The sequence below is a fragment of the Dermacentor variabilis genome, chromosome 7, assembly GCF_050947875.1.
Source record: "Dermacentor variabilis isolate Ectoservices chromosome 7, ASM5094787v1, whole genome shotgun sequence".
Taxonomy (NCBI): Eukaryota; Metazoa; Arthropoda; class Arachnida; order Ixodida; family Ixodidae; genus Dermacentor; species Dermacentor variabilis.
In genome coordinates, this window is record NC_134574.1 from 77,044,548 (window position 1) to 77,061,648 (window position 17,101).

Consider the following 17,101-nt stretch of genomic DNA (forward strand, 5'->3'; position numbering starts at 1 on the left):
ACCTTGTCAACATTGTTTGAGATTTGTGGATGGAATAATAGCAAGGACGCCAGCAACACTATCACGGAAGTTTTTTACATGGATATTTGGCACTCACATAAATTTAGAACATGATACACCCTTCCACTATAGCATAAGTATAAAGAAATTGAGTGTTTCCTGATACTTGCTAAATGGACAAATCAATGGGAATGTTCCTAACCCTCGCAATATTGAACAAAGAATGGCTGTACCGACAGCACCAATGCCGTGGCCCATTTCTTACAACCCACCATAGTACCACTGAAGTATTGGCAAGGCCGCAAAAGCGATAACACATGTTAAAGCCACGCTTAGCAAAAGAATGATGATTCACACAAATGAAGCGCTAAAGTGGCCAAAGGTTTCAAAGAATTTTTTTAATAAATAAAATCAATAACACCATTACATAAGCAAAATGTTTCTAATGCACCTTCTAGAGATTTGCCTTGTGCCTGTTTGTTATCACACATTGGTCATTTCACGATACAGGGGCTGGGAGATTCAGGGAGTTCCACAGGCTGATGCACCCGCAGACAATGTAGCTTGTTCCTAATGTTGCTTGAGCTCAGATTTGTCACCTGTAATTAAAAGATAAGAAAAGGTATTAACAAATACATATTACAGTGAAACTGTTATAACGAAACGGGACATAACGATTATTGGATGTAACAAAGTGAAATTCGCCTTGAAATCTACGTAGACATCCACCTTTTAAAACATTGTTTCAACGAAGTAAAATTATCCTGCCAATAGATTTGCCGAACTTGATTTGTCTCCGGAATACAAACTTGACTTCTCTCCGAAACATGAAATGTCCGGCCTTTGCAGGCTCCATCGCAATTTCGCGAGGTTCGGCACACATCCGGTGCCAAAACTTTTGGGTATGTGCGTTGAATGCGCCGTCCAACACTGTTCCTTCTCACCGTTGCGCGTAGCTGCGCATAAGCAAAGGTTCACAACCGCCATCGCAATTTCTCTGATTGCTGCACCGCGCAGGGTAGTGCAGCTAGGCGTGGCCTCAGGGATTGTACCGACGTGCGCTGAAGAGAAAACAGCAAAATAAATTTTGGCGTCCTCAACACACAACTTAGCATCTGACACGATTGCGTTTACGATAGCTGCTTTCTGTTTCAATGTGATGATCTTTCGTTTCCGCTTTCAGTTGGCTTGTCTCTAGCATCGCAAAATGATGACGCGGTTGAATATATATAGGTTACACGCTGCAACGCCAACAACGTTTGTTGCGTTCGAACGCGACAAACGACAAATGGTATCAAGTACAACATCATTTTGAATAGTCGCTTGACGACAATTTTGTTTGCTTCTATAATTGGCTGGTGGAGTAACAACCCCGTGCGGTCCATGTGCCTTGGTTGCCAACTGCTTTTTTTTTAAAGTTGTATCCTATCATAGAAAGCCGTGAATTACATTGACAGATAACCTTGCTTTCTTGAGATCGCACGTGCACTGTCGTTCTTTAGCAGGTGGTTATGTTTTGTTTGAATTTTGAATGTGTACTCATGCTGGCCACTTCTTCTGGAGGGGCGCTTTTGTCTTGGTTATATATGCTTGCTATTCGAATTAAAAAAAAAATCATTTGGAAGTCAGCGCTTGTCTTCGTCGTTATTTCGGCCCTTTTGTCTATGTGCGCGCTGAAAGTAAAACCTACATATAGAGGACGCCATGGATGCGCAAAACTGAACTGCGGCATAATGGAAGTACAGTGAACTCGAAGGCTCCTAGTTGACTACATCGGAAGGCCCATAATCTTGGGACCTTAAAAATAATGGAAAGCATCACCTACCGGTGAGTGGGCCGCACACTCACGGCTGAACTGCAGAACAGTAGCAGCAGCAGCAACAATAACAACAATAATAATAAAATGTTTATTATAGTGCCCAGGAACAGCTACGGAGAATTCGCATTGGCGCGCTTAAAAAGTAATACGCAAGACAATATGTACAGAGAAGGCAAATGTGGCTCGAGGCCCCATCGAGGCCCCATCGGAATGCGGCCTCGAGCTCAGCAGCATAAATGGTGGATGATGGGAAAACGTTTATTCTTTATGCCGGGCCATGTAGGCAACCTCAATTGCGTTAGAAATTACGTTGTAGTTCATCCAATGGAGCAAAAAATATGCAATGCGGACAATAGACCACATACGCAAAACCACCAGGCAAGCAAATACGATAGCGCAACCTGTCGGATATGTCATAATTTCCCACCGGAGAACGTGGCTCGTTGGTCTAGGGGTATGATTCTCGCTTAGGGTGCGAGAGGTCCCGGGTTCAAATCCCGGACGAGCCCGAGCTTTTTTTTTTACTTTTTGACTACTTCTTTATTTTTATTTTTTATTTGAATTTTAGATGCTAGCAAAGCACTAAAGCCGTGCTGGCTGGCCTCTACAACTATTGCATGCAGATGCTAGCAGCAACCATACTTATCATCCAGCCAAGCACATTCCTGTTCCCTGAAGGCATATATGAAGCTAAACCTAGGAACTGCCTGGTTGTCAGACAGCCTTGACCAAGCAGTAACTGCAGTACTTGGTAGCATGCCTGTTTCATTTGTGCTGGTAAGCAAAAAAAGAAGCACAACGCTTACTTGACAAACATGTGACACCACGAAAAAAGTAGGCACCTGTCAGTGTATCTGCCAGCACACTGTGAATTACAACAAATGCGATAGCTAGCAATCGGGCGTCGCAACACCTCAAACCAAGCAACACAAGGTGGCACGTGCACGGACCATTACATGCCCAGCACATGACACATACACATTGGTACCATCGGGAATTTAATATGCTATCACATGTACCTACCTGCCAAGCTGAACTTTAAAATTTGCGAAGATACTGAGGGCACAACAGTTGATGACCACATTTAATGACCATTTGCCCTTGGATGCAGCACTCCAGCAGCCGCAAACTTGGAACGATAGAGTCTGATAACGCATTGTTTTTAAATCACAATGACTTTTTCAATGAATTTGCTGTTGCCAATTTCACCTCCTTCCGTCTCTGTAAACTTGCTCACAGTAACAAGCCTTTACAAGAAAAATTAAAAGTAAATCATGTGGTTTTGTGGGCCAAAACCAGAATCAGCTTGAGGCACGCCGCAGTTGGGAACTCCAGATTAAATTTTACCACCTGTGGTTCTCTGATATGTACCTAAATCTAAGTATGCGAGCATCTTTGCATATCGCCCCATCAAAATGCGACCACCACGGGTGGGATTGAATTTGCAAACTAAAGCTCTGCGTGCACAAGTAGGTACCCTTGACTTAATTTCACAATCAGCAGACTTTTAAAATTGTCAGTAGGAAACTGAGAAGCAAACCTTTCACGTCAAGAGAATTTATTTTTGGTAGAACTTGACGCAGCAGCTGATAAATTGTAGGATGAGCCCACATTTGTAAAATTTACGAAAAATTCAGGTGAGTTGACAGGTATGCAGATGTAGCATTCTTCCCCACTTTTTTTAAATTGTCAGCCTAGAGAAATTGCAGGTGCAATCTTTTTGTCAGACATTTATAGAGAAAATACGCGCGAGATAACTCAGCTAAATTGAGTTAACCACATCACAAATATAACAGCATTCACAAATTTTCATGTGCTACAATATATACATGAATTAATGGACATTACTCTTGGCACACATATCTGTTGAGGATTAACACAACTTACCCATAACCTAAGAATGACAAGCTGCAAAAGATGACTACAGCAACAGGGTTGCAGCGAGAATGTGCATTTACTGCTGCACAATGCATAAAACTTAACGAGACAATTTCTGAAAATCTCACTCTGATATCTGCTGAATGCGAAGTTGTTCATAAAAACTGCATCATTTAAGTGCAGTAGTACCAGTTGAAGAAGTATGCTGCACCTGTGAACTTTAAAATTTGTAGGAAATATGGGGCCAGGGCTAGATAGCATACATTTTAGTGCGAAACATTCTTCTTCGAGTCAATCCAGTTTTCGTCCTGTATCTGGCTGTTTTCGTGGGCCGATCGCTAAGATGGTGCAGTCTAAAAATATGTGCCGCTGAGGACACTGTTGTGTTGTGGACACTGTAGTGGGCCCAATGCTGTTGGGCCCACTACGTATGTGTTACTCTTCAATGGAACACTTTGTTGCTAACATGTGCATGTACCACTGGGTGAGTGCCAGTGAATATGTGCCAGCGGGTAGGTATGTGCTGCTTTTCAATCAACCTCTATGACGCTAACTTGGGGCAGTGGGTATCACAACAACAAAAACCTACGTGCTGTTTGCTGTAAGAGTTGAGTCTGTTTGGATTTCTAAAACGCTGACCGAACAAACGAACGACCGATATAACGAACTGACCAAGGCTTTCGGTTGGCCCGCAGACTTCTCCCGCCGCCCTGCAAAGGGCTGAGCAGGTCGCAGACCGTGCTGTTCAGGCAACTACAAACAAGAACGCTTCCAAGCCTGGCGCTATTGCATAGAATGCACCCAGAATCGCACCCCCATGACAAGTGCAGAGCGTGCTGCAGGGAGATGGCCACATTCGAGCACATGCTATGGTATTGCTCCAAACATCCAAACGAAGCTAACTCAGGACGTATACCGCCGCAGCTTGAGGAAGCAACGCGGAGCGACGACCAAGAAAAACAACTCCAGGCCGTCCAGCAGGTCATCGAGGCACTGGCTAGGCAGGAGCCTGGCGAGCCAGCAACGGCGAGCGGGGATCCTCGCAGAGCACCCGCCACGATGACGACGTAGGCCACGTCCGAAGCGCGCCTTTCACGCTTTACTGCAGGCTCAATAAACATTTTCCCAATCCAATTAAGGTTTGCTTTGAGCACGCACGCTCTTTGTGGGATATATACGCACTATTAATGATTCAGCTTTAGATGCAGTACACAAGCAGCACCAAACTTGGAAGAGCGGAGACTTTGGGTCACAGCGACATTTACAGTGGTATTGATGGTGCCATTTTCACCTGCTTCAGGCACTTATGTTTATTTATTTCCTCAAAGGTCTCTTATTGAGACATTACAAGAGGGAGTGGTGGGTTAATGACAACGAAAGATACTACAAATTACAAAGAGATATTTTCAATGAGCAGATTGAATGCAAATGGGTTGATGATAGCGGCAACTTCGGTGGGCAGGCCATTCCAGTCTCGTGTTGTGCCCAGAAAAAAATGATTGCTAAAAAGTCACGGTAGGAGCTTTTGGGGGATAAACTGTGTTAGAGTGACTGGTGCGGGCAATGAGATGCACTCTTTTTATGTACGGGTTGTCAAAAGGCAAAGAATGGAAAAATTTATGAAAAAGGTTAAGACGTGCTATTCTATGGCATGAAGCTAGAGAGGGTAAGATTATTTGGGCTTTTAGCGACGAGATGCTTGAATTGTACAAATAAGTTGGCAGAATAAATTGTGTCGCGCGGTTCTGAACCGACTCGAGGGTGTTAATAAGGTTATTGTGGTGAAGGTCAAAAATAGCATCGGCATACTCCAGCTTGGACAGCACAAAGGTTAGAAAAGCAAGTTCTTTAATAGAGAGAGGAGTGAGGAAAAGGTTACGGTGTAGATAACCTAGAGTACGATTAGCAGAATTTATTACGTGGTTAACATGACAGGTCTAAGTTAAGTCACGTGAGATGTACACACCAAAATATTTGATTGAATCAGTTGTTGCAATCTGCATGCTATTGATGCTATAATTAGGCATATCAGAATTACAACGATGAATAGACATTAACACGGTTTTAGCTACATTTAACGACATGGGTCAAGTGTTACACCAGTTTTGTATGTGCAATAGGTCATTTTGTAAAGCCAAATGGTCGTTGGAATTGGTAACTGCTCGGTAAAGCACACAATCATCTGCGAAGAGTCCAATATGAGAAAAAATATTACAAGGCAGGTCATTGATGTATATTAAGAAAAGGAGGGGACCAAGTACGGTACTTTGAGGTATGCCTGAAAGCACGGGTGTTAAGGATGAAGAGTGTGAGTTAGTGTATACAAACTGCTGATGGTTAGTTAAAAACCCTAGAATCCAGCTTAGAACACAAGGATGAATGTTAAGACGCGATAACTTTTAATTATTAAGAGACGACTATGGGGGACCTTATCGAATGCTTTTTCAAAATCTAAAAATATTGTGTCAGTCGGGATGTTACGATCTCGGTTTAAATGCAAGTCGTGCAAGAAAAGATCAACTTGGGTGCCACAGGAATAATTTTTTCGGAAACCATGTTGACTTGGGTGAAAAAAATTGAGGGATGTTAGCAAGTTACCAATATGCGAGTATAAAATATGTTCCATTATTTTACAAGACACATTGCTATGGAAATAGGGCGGTAGCTACTCGGTGATGATCGGCTTCCTTTCTTGAAGACTGGGATGACTTTGCCCACCTGCCATTCATGTGGAATTGAAGCGCTGTTAAGTGATTCCTGGAACATGAGTGATAAAAACAGGCTACACCCATGTTTAGTATTCTTTAGCACTTTGGTATTGATACCGTCTACTGCCGTGGATGACGAGTTCTTCAATAATTCAATTACTTTGACAAGGTCGACGGGATCGAATGTGATATTTTGCATGAGCGGATACGCGAAGTATAGTGGATTGGGCATGCCATCAGGCAATTCATTAGTAAAAACCGAACTAAATGTGTTAAGAAGACCTGCAACCTCAGTCTCAGGGATCGGAAGTCCGGCATTATTGTTAAGTGAAATCTCATTCCATTGATTAGGATTAATAGTTTTATGGGTATTTTACAGCTATTCGTTATACACAATTTATTATATCTGGGTTTAATATATCCGGGTTTGACTGTACTTTACGTACCGTCGAACTCATGAAACATTCATATAATGGGTGCAAAAATTTGACTGCCTTCACACACCGGCTCAACAAGCGGGTGCTGCTGCTGTGGGTAGACCTGAATAAGCCCCCGGTTCTGAAAAATTAGGTTGAGACATCGGTCAGCGACCGTCTTTTGAATACTTTTGAAATCAATTTTTCCCAAACTAGACACAGTACAAAAAAATGAAAAAACATTACCCGGGTCATTAGGACAATCGTAAATCACCAGATCTATAAACCTAACATTTAACGATAAAGTTGTAAAAGCCGGCCAGTGTTATTATGTTTTATAACACGACCAGCAGCATCATCTATGCTGCTGATAGCGCTATGCTATGATGATAGAACATGCACCGACATGCTGTGCAAGCACAATCATTGGCGCAACATTTGTTCAAGTTTACCATTCAACCTTTACCTGAAGAGATTCTATTGGGACCTTGGCCAGAATCTTATGAGCATGATGTTCTAAAGGCTCTCATCAAATTATTGCGTGAGAGTGGTCTGGATCTGAGACTTTGAAGAGCCTTTGCTCTTCAAGTTGACTCGCCACATTTTCATCTACGTAATCAAGACTTCTCTCTGCATTTTTTACTCCTGTCTCCCTTCCCCAGTGGGGAGCCGCAGGTCAGAACTTTGATTCAGGCCAACCTCTCAGCTTCTCTATCATAATAAATGCGCGATAATCTTATATCCTGTCCTACCTACATTTCCTCTCGCATCGATCATAGACATAAGGTTGGAATCATTCAATGCCACACCAGAACCTGCAACGAATCATTTATTCCTAGGACCTTTCAGGAATGGAACCACCTTCCCGGCACAGTTGTCGCAATCAAGGACAACTCAACGTTTCGTTCGGCCTTAACAGACATCATCGCTCCCGGATGCAATTAACTAATCAGTTTTGCAGTAATAACTAACCATTTTTTGCTGCTTCGTTATTTACTTGTGTATATTTTTTACCCACTCCCCTCTGTAATACTTCGGTCTTGAGGGTACAATAAAATAAATAAAAAATAAAAAATGTCTCTCTCACTTTCATTATTAGCAAGAAGACCGAAATGACTCCTTTTTGTTTCATATGTCAGTCGTTGCAGAAATGGCACACATCTCTGAAAAATATTTTTTTCTTTGTAAGTTTTTTTATTTGTATTTATAAACTGATACATGGCCTTGGCAAAAAAAAAAAAAACTATCACAGATTTATTCAGCAGAACTGCGAGAGCACCTCACTCGACACTAAATTCACGTTATCACAGTGACAGCCTTGGGCATAGCCAGCTTCTGCTGTATGTCCTTGTAGTGCTCCAGCTCGGCTGGCGAGACGGAAGGTACGAGATGCTTGAGGGCTGCCTGAAAGTCTTCCAGGGTAACCAGAATGCGGTGGTCGTCTGCTGCCAAAAGTCCTGCATGCAAACAAAGTAAGCATGTTCTTCATTCTTTACTAGTTATAAGTGACTGCTAACAGATCACCACCTTAGACATGGTGCACAAAGCCATTAAACAAAACAGTAGTAGTTAACAAAGAAAATAAATACAAGATAGACAAAAGAAGTACTTGAAAGTATCTACAGTGAACTGAATGACTAGCCACCCGTGACCAGTCACAGATAGATTATACTTCACAGGCCTGAGTAGGTTATTAAAGGGCAATTGCAACAAAACTTTGAAACTGCGCAGAGTAGTTTCAGACAGTACACATAGAGAGCAGATTCTGCGGAAAATTTCATGTTTGAAAGACAAGTGGATGTACACTTGATGGAAAGCTAGAAAACATAGATAATTTTTATACCAAGACTGCATAAAACACCACCTTTAGCCCTCACTGGAAGTAACGCATAACCCATAATGCCAAGAACCAGCATGGCTTGTTGGCATGACCTCAAGACTGGTGGTGCCCGTGCTTTTCTGTAGCGCGATGAGAACTCCTGGAGGTGGCGCATTGGAATTCGCATCGTATCTGTTAACCACCAGGTGCGTGTGCCGTCTGCTAAAGTTAAAGCTTTTGGGGCTGTTACATGCCATAACCTTCATATGATTATGAGGCATGCCGTAGTAAGGTTCTCCAGATGAATTTTGACCACCTGGGGCTCTTAATGTGCACCAAGTAAACGGTACGTGGGCGTTCTTACGTTTCAGCCCCATCGAAAAGGTCCTATTTAAAGGCTGCTAATAAGAAAATAAGACGATTACCAACTCTGCAGCTTAGCCAAGATTGCTTCACTAGTGTAGTGGAACCTTGTTGATACGATCTCGTTATGTACGATTTCCCAGCGCCAACGTGCGCAATCTACAACACAAAAAATGGCCCAATACAGTTATGCTTTCTTTTTTTTTTACCGGTTCATATGTTCCCAAAAACACGATCTTTCAGCACCAACGTTCAGTGGATTCCCGAACTGCCATCGTATGATACATTTCCTGGCCACTGCATCCCATGTAAATAAGAAAAGGTGTGAGGTGCGCGTGACTGAGAACAGTAGCCGCCCGCCGCGGCAGCTTCTCCGCAATACTTGCCCGCCCGAGTTTCTTATTCCGGTACCAGCAAATCTCCTCCAGGGTCATCGCACGCCGCATCCACAGCGATTGCCACAAACCCTACTGCGATAAGAATTTTCACTTCTCTCTTTCACAGCGCATGGGCCACAGTGCCGTTGGAAGCGTACTGCACACTTTTAACGGGCGACAAACCAAACGTTCCCTGCTGCATGTGGTGCACAGGGAGTATCACGTATCACTCTGGTGGCACCATAGGCATCGTTTTCCGGTGTTGCCCACCAGCTCAATTTCGTTTGTACTCTCAGTCGCAGTCTCAAAACACTATGCAATAGGAAAACGACAATGTGCGTCTCTGGTCGCACAGGCCCTACCCATTTGAGGCGTGCCTGCATCTCGTGCTGCAACGATTAGCACTGAGTGGGCACATCAAAACTTCTTGCCAAAATGCCTCGCTCGAAGAAGCTGCTGCCCCGGGCCAAATTCGAGGAGCACAAACATAAGCTTGTGGATGCCGTAAAAATTTCTTTTTTAGTTCTCACACGAGCGGCCAAGTGTGAGCACACGATAGTCAGATTCTTCCGGATCTAGGTCATTATTTTCGAAATTTGAAAGCAGATTTTCACTTACTTCAGCCTGTTCATTAAAGTGCATCAATAAATATACACATTAACAGTAGGAGGAAGCATACTGATCCAAGCAGCCTTCTTGATTGATGTCAGCTATTGACCAATAGCAGCCATGTATGGGAATACGCTATACGACAAAATATAGCATTCGAAAAAAGCGAATAGAAGGCTTCTGTTGAAAAGAGAGTGTTCGAGAAAAAGGTGACTTTGCACTCTACTTCCGACCTTCATGGACTGCACATGACAGCAAAATTTAGCTGAGATATTAACAGCAGCATATGCTAGCCGCAGACTGTTTTTTCACCAAGGACCCCGTTAAGCTGAATGCACCGCAAAATGTTACATTGATGAGAAATTTCAGCACAAACAGCACAAAGCCAGCATTTTAGCTGTAACAATTATGCAAAACTGGTGCTCTTGTTCGAGGAACACTTGGTAGAATACTGGTGAAACAGTGGTGGAACATGAGTTGGCTCACTCTTTTAATTGTTGCTGTAATTGATGACTTGTCAATCAGAGAACAGTAGAGAATCATAAGAGACATCAAAATAATATGTTTCCAGCCAGGTAAAAATTGTGTGCGTAAATTTTCTAGTAAAGAAAGGCAGTAAAATACGAAAATATTGTGTGGCTATGCACCTACCCACACAGAGTTGCAGCGCCATCAAACATTCTCAGTTTAAAAGCATGCGGTTCATTTGAGGCTGAGTGTTCAGGGTAGCATGTTTCCTTGTTGGTGCGAAATAATCGCCAGGAGCTGATGGTGCCTCATGGAAAGAACACTTGTCCCGTTATTGTGGCCGCGCGGCCCAGCTTGCTTTCCCCCTTAGACTATTTAATGGTGTTGCTATCTTGCGCTTGCAGGTGCATAGTCACATGGTATTTTCTTTAATTTTGAGGGGCTTTCTCTCATCGCCTGAGCATATAAACACATTATGTGCACCCTGATAGAAACATCTTACTTTGATGTCCCTTTCCATCCTCTACAACTTACTAATTGACAAATTGACATCCTGACAATTAGAAACTTAAAAAGTTTAGTGAATTACTTTTTATTAAACACGTGGATGCCTCATTCATGTAAAACGGTGTCCTTTCTTAAGGCCTTATGCATGATAGCTGGCACACCCTGCATATTCTTCTTCATAAGGGAGTGCTGTTTCGTGACAAGTCTTCCCAAGCTCCGATGACATATCTTGACAGTAAGGCACAAGGACTTGATTGGTGTGCTCAGAATCGTTCCGAAGGTGCTCAAGCATGTGGTTCGCACCATGACTCTCACCTCTTTCCAGCTGGTCGATGTGTCGCTTCATAGCACGCACCATTGCAGATGATGAGAGCGAGTAGAAGTCGGCCCCTGTCAGACCCGGCGGGCACTCGTCGACAACAGAAGCCAGATCCAGGTCCTTGGCAAACCGGAACCTGAGGACAAGCGGTGTTCAGTTTGACAGGTAGCAGGGGAACCGCAAGTCACTGAACACGGCGCTTCATTTTTAACTGGCTCACTTAGTTGTTCATCACTATTTGATTTACGCCCAAGCACTCTTTTTTTTCTTTTCGCCCGTTGTACTACTACAATAGGCTTCCATTAATTTGACTACAATTAATGAAATTATTTTAGTAATCTGACCCCAGCAGAAGTTCCCCGGCTGGTGCCTGTATTTTTCCATGGACCTGAACTTTGGCTTTCAGATCACTTAGATAATTTAAACTTGGCTGGTCAGCATGCGTGCACCTGGCCCTAACGGTCACTACAGTTGCAATTCGAGCTGTAATCTCAATGGCTACAGCGTGTGCCTTGGCGGCGCTAGGGGACACTGAATGCATCGATGACGTGTTATCTTTTGCCAAAAACCCCAGGTTTTGGCCCTCCTTTGGCAGATTTCTAAGCAAAAAAATATGGATGATAAGTAGTTACCTGATTCTAATGCATGCATTTTCTTCCAAGAAAATTGGTATGAAAATTGCCTGCATGTTACAATCAGATTTGAAGCCGTGTTCACGGCACTAGCAAAGCCTACTGTCATTACTATTCTCATTCAACATGGCGGCAAAACAGGTTTTAGCCTAGGGTGGTGACAATGACACATTGCTTTCTGTTGACTTAAGTTGCACGTTGGGCTTGTTGGTATTGTTGTGATCGGCTGCTCATCCCGTGACAACCTCCAGTCACGGATAGTGTGATCATGAGAAACGGGCCGACAGCCTCGTCAAGGTTGTTTCTCAAATGGGATGATTTATGGCCACCAGCGGTGTACCTCTGTCAAGAGAGGTTTGGGCAATTAGCAAGGTGACGGTCCTTCACCTGTCAGCCGCACAAATTGGCGCGTCAATGCCGGAGACGGGGTCAGTGTTTGTGTCCAGTGATGTGCATGTGTTTCTGACAAAACTCCCTTTGAAGGGAAAGGGCAATAAACCTCTGGATTGGTGGGACCTCAGGTCATCGGCCTCTTGATGCAAGATTGGGGGAGGCAACTGAACAATGGCCACGCAGGGGATAAAAAGAGCGACGGACGGCTAGAGAGATTGGCTGCTACAACTTTTTCGTGAACTCTTTCTGTACTACTCTGAACTTTCTTGTGAATATGTCATATAAACTTGATTGTAAAATGTCTTGGATATTGGGCCCAGTTCCACATTTCTTTACTCCTCCACGATCAAAGTATATTCCACATCTTCGGACCCCCAGTCGCAACAGTATATCATGATGGAGGCAAAAGGCGTAGCGCATTTACGTTAAGGACGTTAAGGATCCATTCCTTGTTAAAAACTCTCAGCAGGTTTTAGAATAAGTCAACTCACATGCTAACAAAGGACTAAAATTTTTTTTCCATCGACATCAAAGGCCTATACTACTCATTACCGTGGACTGGACTTATGACTTGCGTTGAACATCGGATTGACAACTTTGGCGTTGTGTGCGTTCAAAACAAAGCAGGAACTCCTGTGGCTAACTTTTTAGAACCTTTAGGTTTTTATTTGTCGTCTACCTTTGTGACTTGGAATGGTGTACCATGCCTGCAGAAAAACGGAGTGCATATCGGTTCCTGCCTTGCCCCTGTCTTAAGTAATCTATATCTAGGCATGTTGGACAGATGCCTAGACGAAAGGTTAAAAGATTCAAGTGTTCTTAAGGTATTTCGATATGTTGACGATTTCCTGCTCATCCTTGATTGTAAGTACCAACATCTTAAGCAGGAATGCAACAGTGTACTGTGCGTTGTACGGGAGTGTCTTAGGCCGCTCGAGATTACTTTTGAGTTACGTAGTGATGGTGTCATAGTGTTTTTAGACGTACAGATTGTTGTAAATGACCCTCAAACATGCTACTTGTCATAATATATGGTACGTGGGAGTGGAAGCATAAAGATATGAAGACAGTGCACCGTGCGGTGGCGAAGAGGACCATCATCATCATCGACACCAATTTGGGAGCGTCGGCAGTGGCGCCTCAAAAAAAGCGTGGCGCACGGGAGCGTGGCCCGTGGCCCCGTGGCGTGAGCAGTGCGCGAGGTTCGGCGTTCGACGGAAAACAGGCTCCTCACTGGCAGCTGGCCCATAGGAGCTATCACCGCCCGCGCCAATACGCCACACCCTAGTCAGCGCTGTCGCCCGCTGGGAGGTTACCTCGCCCCGCTCTTCCGCTGGGCACTGGTCCAGGAGGGCTGGCGGTCCTGAACCGGAGCGATCGAGCGTTCGAGTGAGCGGCCACGGGGCTACCCTGCCAGCTGTGGATGCGACCCGGTGACTGCGGCCGTGGGCTCCCGAGCGCATACCCCGCCGGAGGGAAACCGGGCACGCGGAGGCTCCCATCTATCAACTGTTGAGCAGGGCCACCTGAGCCCCGCGAGGCGGTCCGACCCGGCTGTCCGACCCGGCTGGCCGACATCAGTTCCACGAGGTCTCAGACACGGTGACACACGCTTGCGCCGGAACTGTAGGCGAATCATAATCCACCGATCCATAGATATAGTGCATGTCGTCTATGAGGCATTTTGGGGAACTGTCACGTGTGCATGCCATTATCTGTGTTGTGTGCGTCAATACAAGTATGATGTGTGTTTGTGCTTCCGCGTGCTGCTTCTCCCTTTTTCTGGAGTAATCCGGCCCCAATAACATCACGCTACTATTATCATCTGCATGCTAACAAACTATTGCTCTCATTTCATTCTTCGCACTCTAAGCTTGTCAAGAGAGGCATCGTAAAGATATGCTTAATCAATGCTCTAAAGAAATTGTGCCAGTATCTAATCAATGTAAGCTTCACACAACAAGTGAAACGTCTTCGTGACTCTGAATACCCTAGTCATATCATCGTATCGGTGGCCGGGGATTACTGAAGCAACTTCAATCAAACATTTCCTCGCCAGTGTGCCCCAATACAGAGAAGAATAGGGTAGCAGTCATACTGTACATGCATGGATTGTCGCATTGACTCAAGAAAATAGCACAACGCAATAACATTTCTGTGGTGTTTTCAGCACCTAACAAATTAAGCAGTCTGTGTAGAAAGACCGCACCAGTAGGTTCAAGGAAGATGGCCTGTGAAAAGAACAACCAAATTAAGCTTGTAGGGTGTATAACAGGTGTCATGCACCAGATGCCTATAACCTGCGGAGCTCGCTACACCGGCCAGACCAGACAATGCCTTAATGATAAGCTAGCTAAGAGAGCATAATAGCAACCTAAACAAAGAGCAGGTCAATGCTTTTCTTGCACAGCATTGCAAAAGGTGCCCCTGTCGGCCTCTCTTTAAACATACAGCCATCCTAGGAAAAAGCCTTAATGAGATGACCAGGCTCATCATTCAAGCATATCACATAACCACCTTCAGTGGGTCTTGTATCAGCAACCCATCCATCTCATTATCATGAAAAGAGGTGGAATTTATGTGCCTGGCATGATTATTTAACACAGATTTCACATACTGCTGCGAGAGATGCTGTCAGGTTGCTCAGAGAACGTGTTCTAATGCATGCGGGAGAAGGGTATATATGTCTGCTGGTGATCCCGCAAATAAATACTCGTTGAAAGTTAACGCCAAACGTGTGTGTCGTCTATGTTCTTCTTTTGTCCTGTTTCTGATGTGCTATGCCTTTTGCCTCCATCATTGCTTTCAGGCTTCATTTACGAAAGCTCAAAGGTGTCGGCGCTGTTGTCTGTAATTTCTGCGGGCTATGCGCATGGATTTCTTTTTTTATGCTTTAGCATTAGGAGTGGTGCAGTGGGAAAAAGTGCAGGTGTGGGAAGCGTACGAAGCCGGTCATGTGGTAGAGGTGGAGAGGGGACGTGAAAGCTTGGAAGAGCGTGTGCGTGCATATACTATAGCGCAAGTGACTCCAGATCACCACGAGTTGCACTTCGCTCCTCAAAGAGGCAGGCCATGTGTTGGGTGAGCTCCTGAATGACACCTTGCAAAACGCTGGATGTGGTCGAAATCACGAATACGGGACTTCAAAAAAGTGCGATGTAATGCTAACATATTTCTCTGGCACTTACTGCTAAATCGCTGCTGAAACGTTTTTCTTCTGTGTGGGTTGTTTTGATTGGGGCTGCTGCTCATACGCACTAAGATACATATATTTGTTTGTTTTGTTTACTTCAAATATTGAAATTCGAGCCAGAATGAATATTGAATAGCACAATTAATATCTGATCAAACATTCAAAAACATTGAATATTTGCACAAGCTTATTAATGTCCGATCTGTGAAGGTGAATTCTGCAGGTTTCGTATTAGTTATAGTGCCAGAATTGGAGGTGCACTAATTAGATTTTTTATGCTTCTGTACAATAAGGTGGGTGTTAAGTTTGGGTGCGCATTGTTTTCTACTACGAATCAACAAAAATTGGGTGAATTACATATGGGAGAATGTTATAGACGAGTAAACGTACTGGCAAATAAGACAGCGGTGTGGTTTTAACTCGGCCTGCCAGATAACTAGATCAATACAGTAGGGCCCGTTGAGAAAGAATTAACGGAAGTCGACTATATTCTTAGCATACAACAAAAATGTTAATGCCAACAGGGTCTTTATACCCCTTTTCCATAGCCACTGAGGAGTGTGTCTCGAGTTTGTGGTGTAATGCTGCAATAATGCAGCATGTTCCATTATTGCAAACATGACAGAACCAGTAAAAAGTGACCATTATTTTAATTTCAAGGATAAGTAAATATACTGCCTAATATTTCTTACTGTCATCAATTTTAATTGTTCACAAGCAGTCAGGTACCACAGGTTAGTGGAAAACCAGTTGCTTTGAGGCACTACTGCATGAATGACTTTTCCAAAATCATCAGAAAGCATAATTCCCTAAACAAGCATGTTAACCATGACCTGATAGAAGAAATTTCCTTATCATAATTGATGATGTTTATTGAAACACCTTAAATACTAAGGTAATACTTCCAAATTTGTTGTCTTACTGTATGTCACTTGCTTTTGCTCTTGCTTAATATAAGTAATGACAAGAATGTTTTTTCGAACCACCTAGCACACATAAATCTAGCACATGAGCCTTTCTGTCTTCCACCGTCATCTAAACAAGGCCAGCACAGTAGGGAATCAAACCCACAATGCTTAGCAGCAGCAAGCCACAGCCATTGAGTCAGTGCACCGGTTTGCTATGTTTCCGGAGAGAGAGAGAGAGGGAGAGAAAGCATATGAGACAAAAAGTGGCAACTTGCTTTCTGGTTAAGGCCTTGAGGATCTTGAGCTGTGACTTTTTGTCTGACGGGATACCCACGTACAGAAGCTGATCAAACCTGCAAATGCGCGGTTGTATATACGCTCAAGACAAAGGAATTGCGACAACATTTCAGACAACGAAAATCAGAACATCGACAGAGATTAGGGGCGCGTAAATATCTTAAGCTTTAAATATAGTGCAAATAGCTTTGTTTGAAGACGACGTATTTGGTTTTTTCTTACTTTTTAAAATTCTTTTTATTTAACATTTTTTAAAAGTAATTCCATCTGCCTACTGCACACTTTTCATTGGTGCATACATTATGTGCATAAATTTTTCCTGCATTTCCATTACCGTTAACCATTCCATAATCCTTGCCTTATGGGGCTGAGTATATGTTACTTCTTACTTTAAA

General features: G+C 43.6%; 1 protein-coding gene and 1 non-coding gene across 3 annotated transcripts in view; one reads left to right on the plus strand and one right to left on the minus strand.

The window, feature by feature from the left end:
• Positions 1-2,256: 2,256 nt before the first annotated feature.
• TRNAP-AGG (transfer RNA proline (anticodon AGG)) lies at positions 2,257-2,328 on the plus strand. Its single transcript has one exon. It is a non-coding gene; the product is annotated as a tRNA-Pro (tRNA).
• A 5,727-nt stretch (positions 2,329-8,055) lies between these two features.
• LOC142587546 (peroxisomal ATPase PEX6-like) overlaps positions 8,056-17,101 on the minus strand; it is a 91,934-nt gene continuing 82,888 nt past the window's right edge. For both annotated transcript variants that reach the window (XM_075698627.1, XM_075698626.1), the window contains exons 21-23: positions 16,685-16,762; positions 11,280-11,419; positions 8,056-8,278 (exon numbers count right to left, since the gene is read on the minus strand). In XM_075698627.1, the coding sequence (XP_075554742.1) occupies positions 8,118-8,278; positions 11,280-11,419; positions 16,685-16,762 (379 nt within the window). In that variant the 3' untranslated portion in view covers positions 8,056-8,117. The remainder of the gene's footprint in view (positions 8,279-11,279; positions 11,420-16,684; positions 16,763-17,101) is intronic.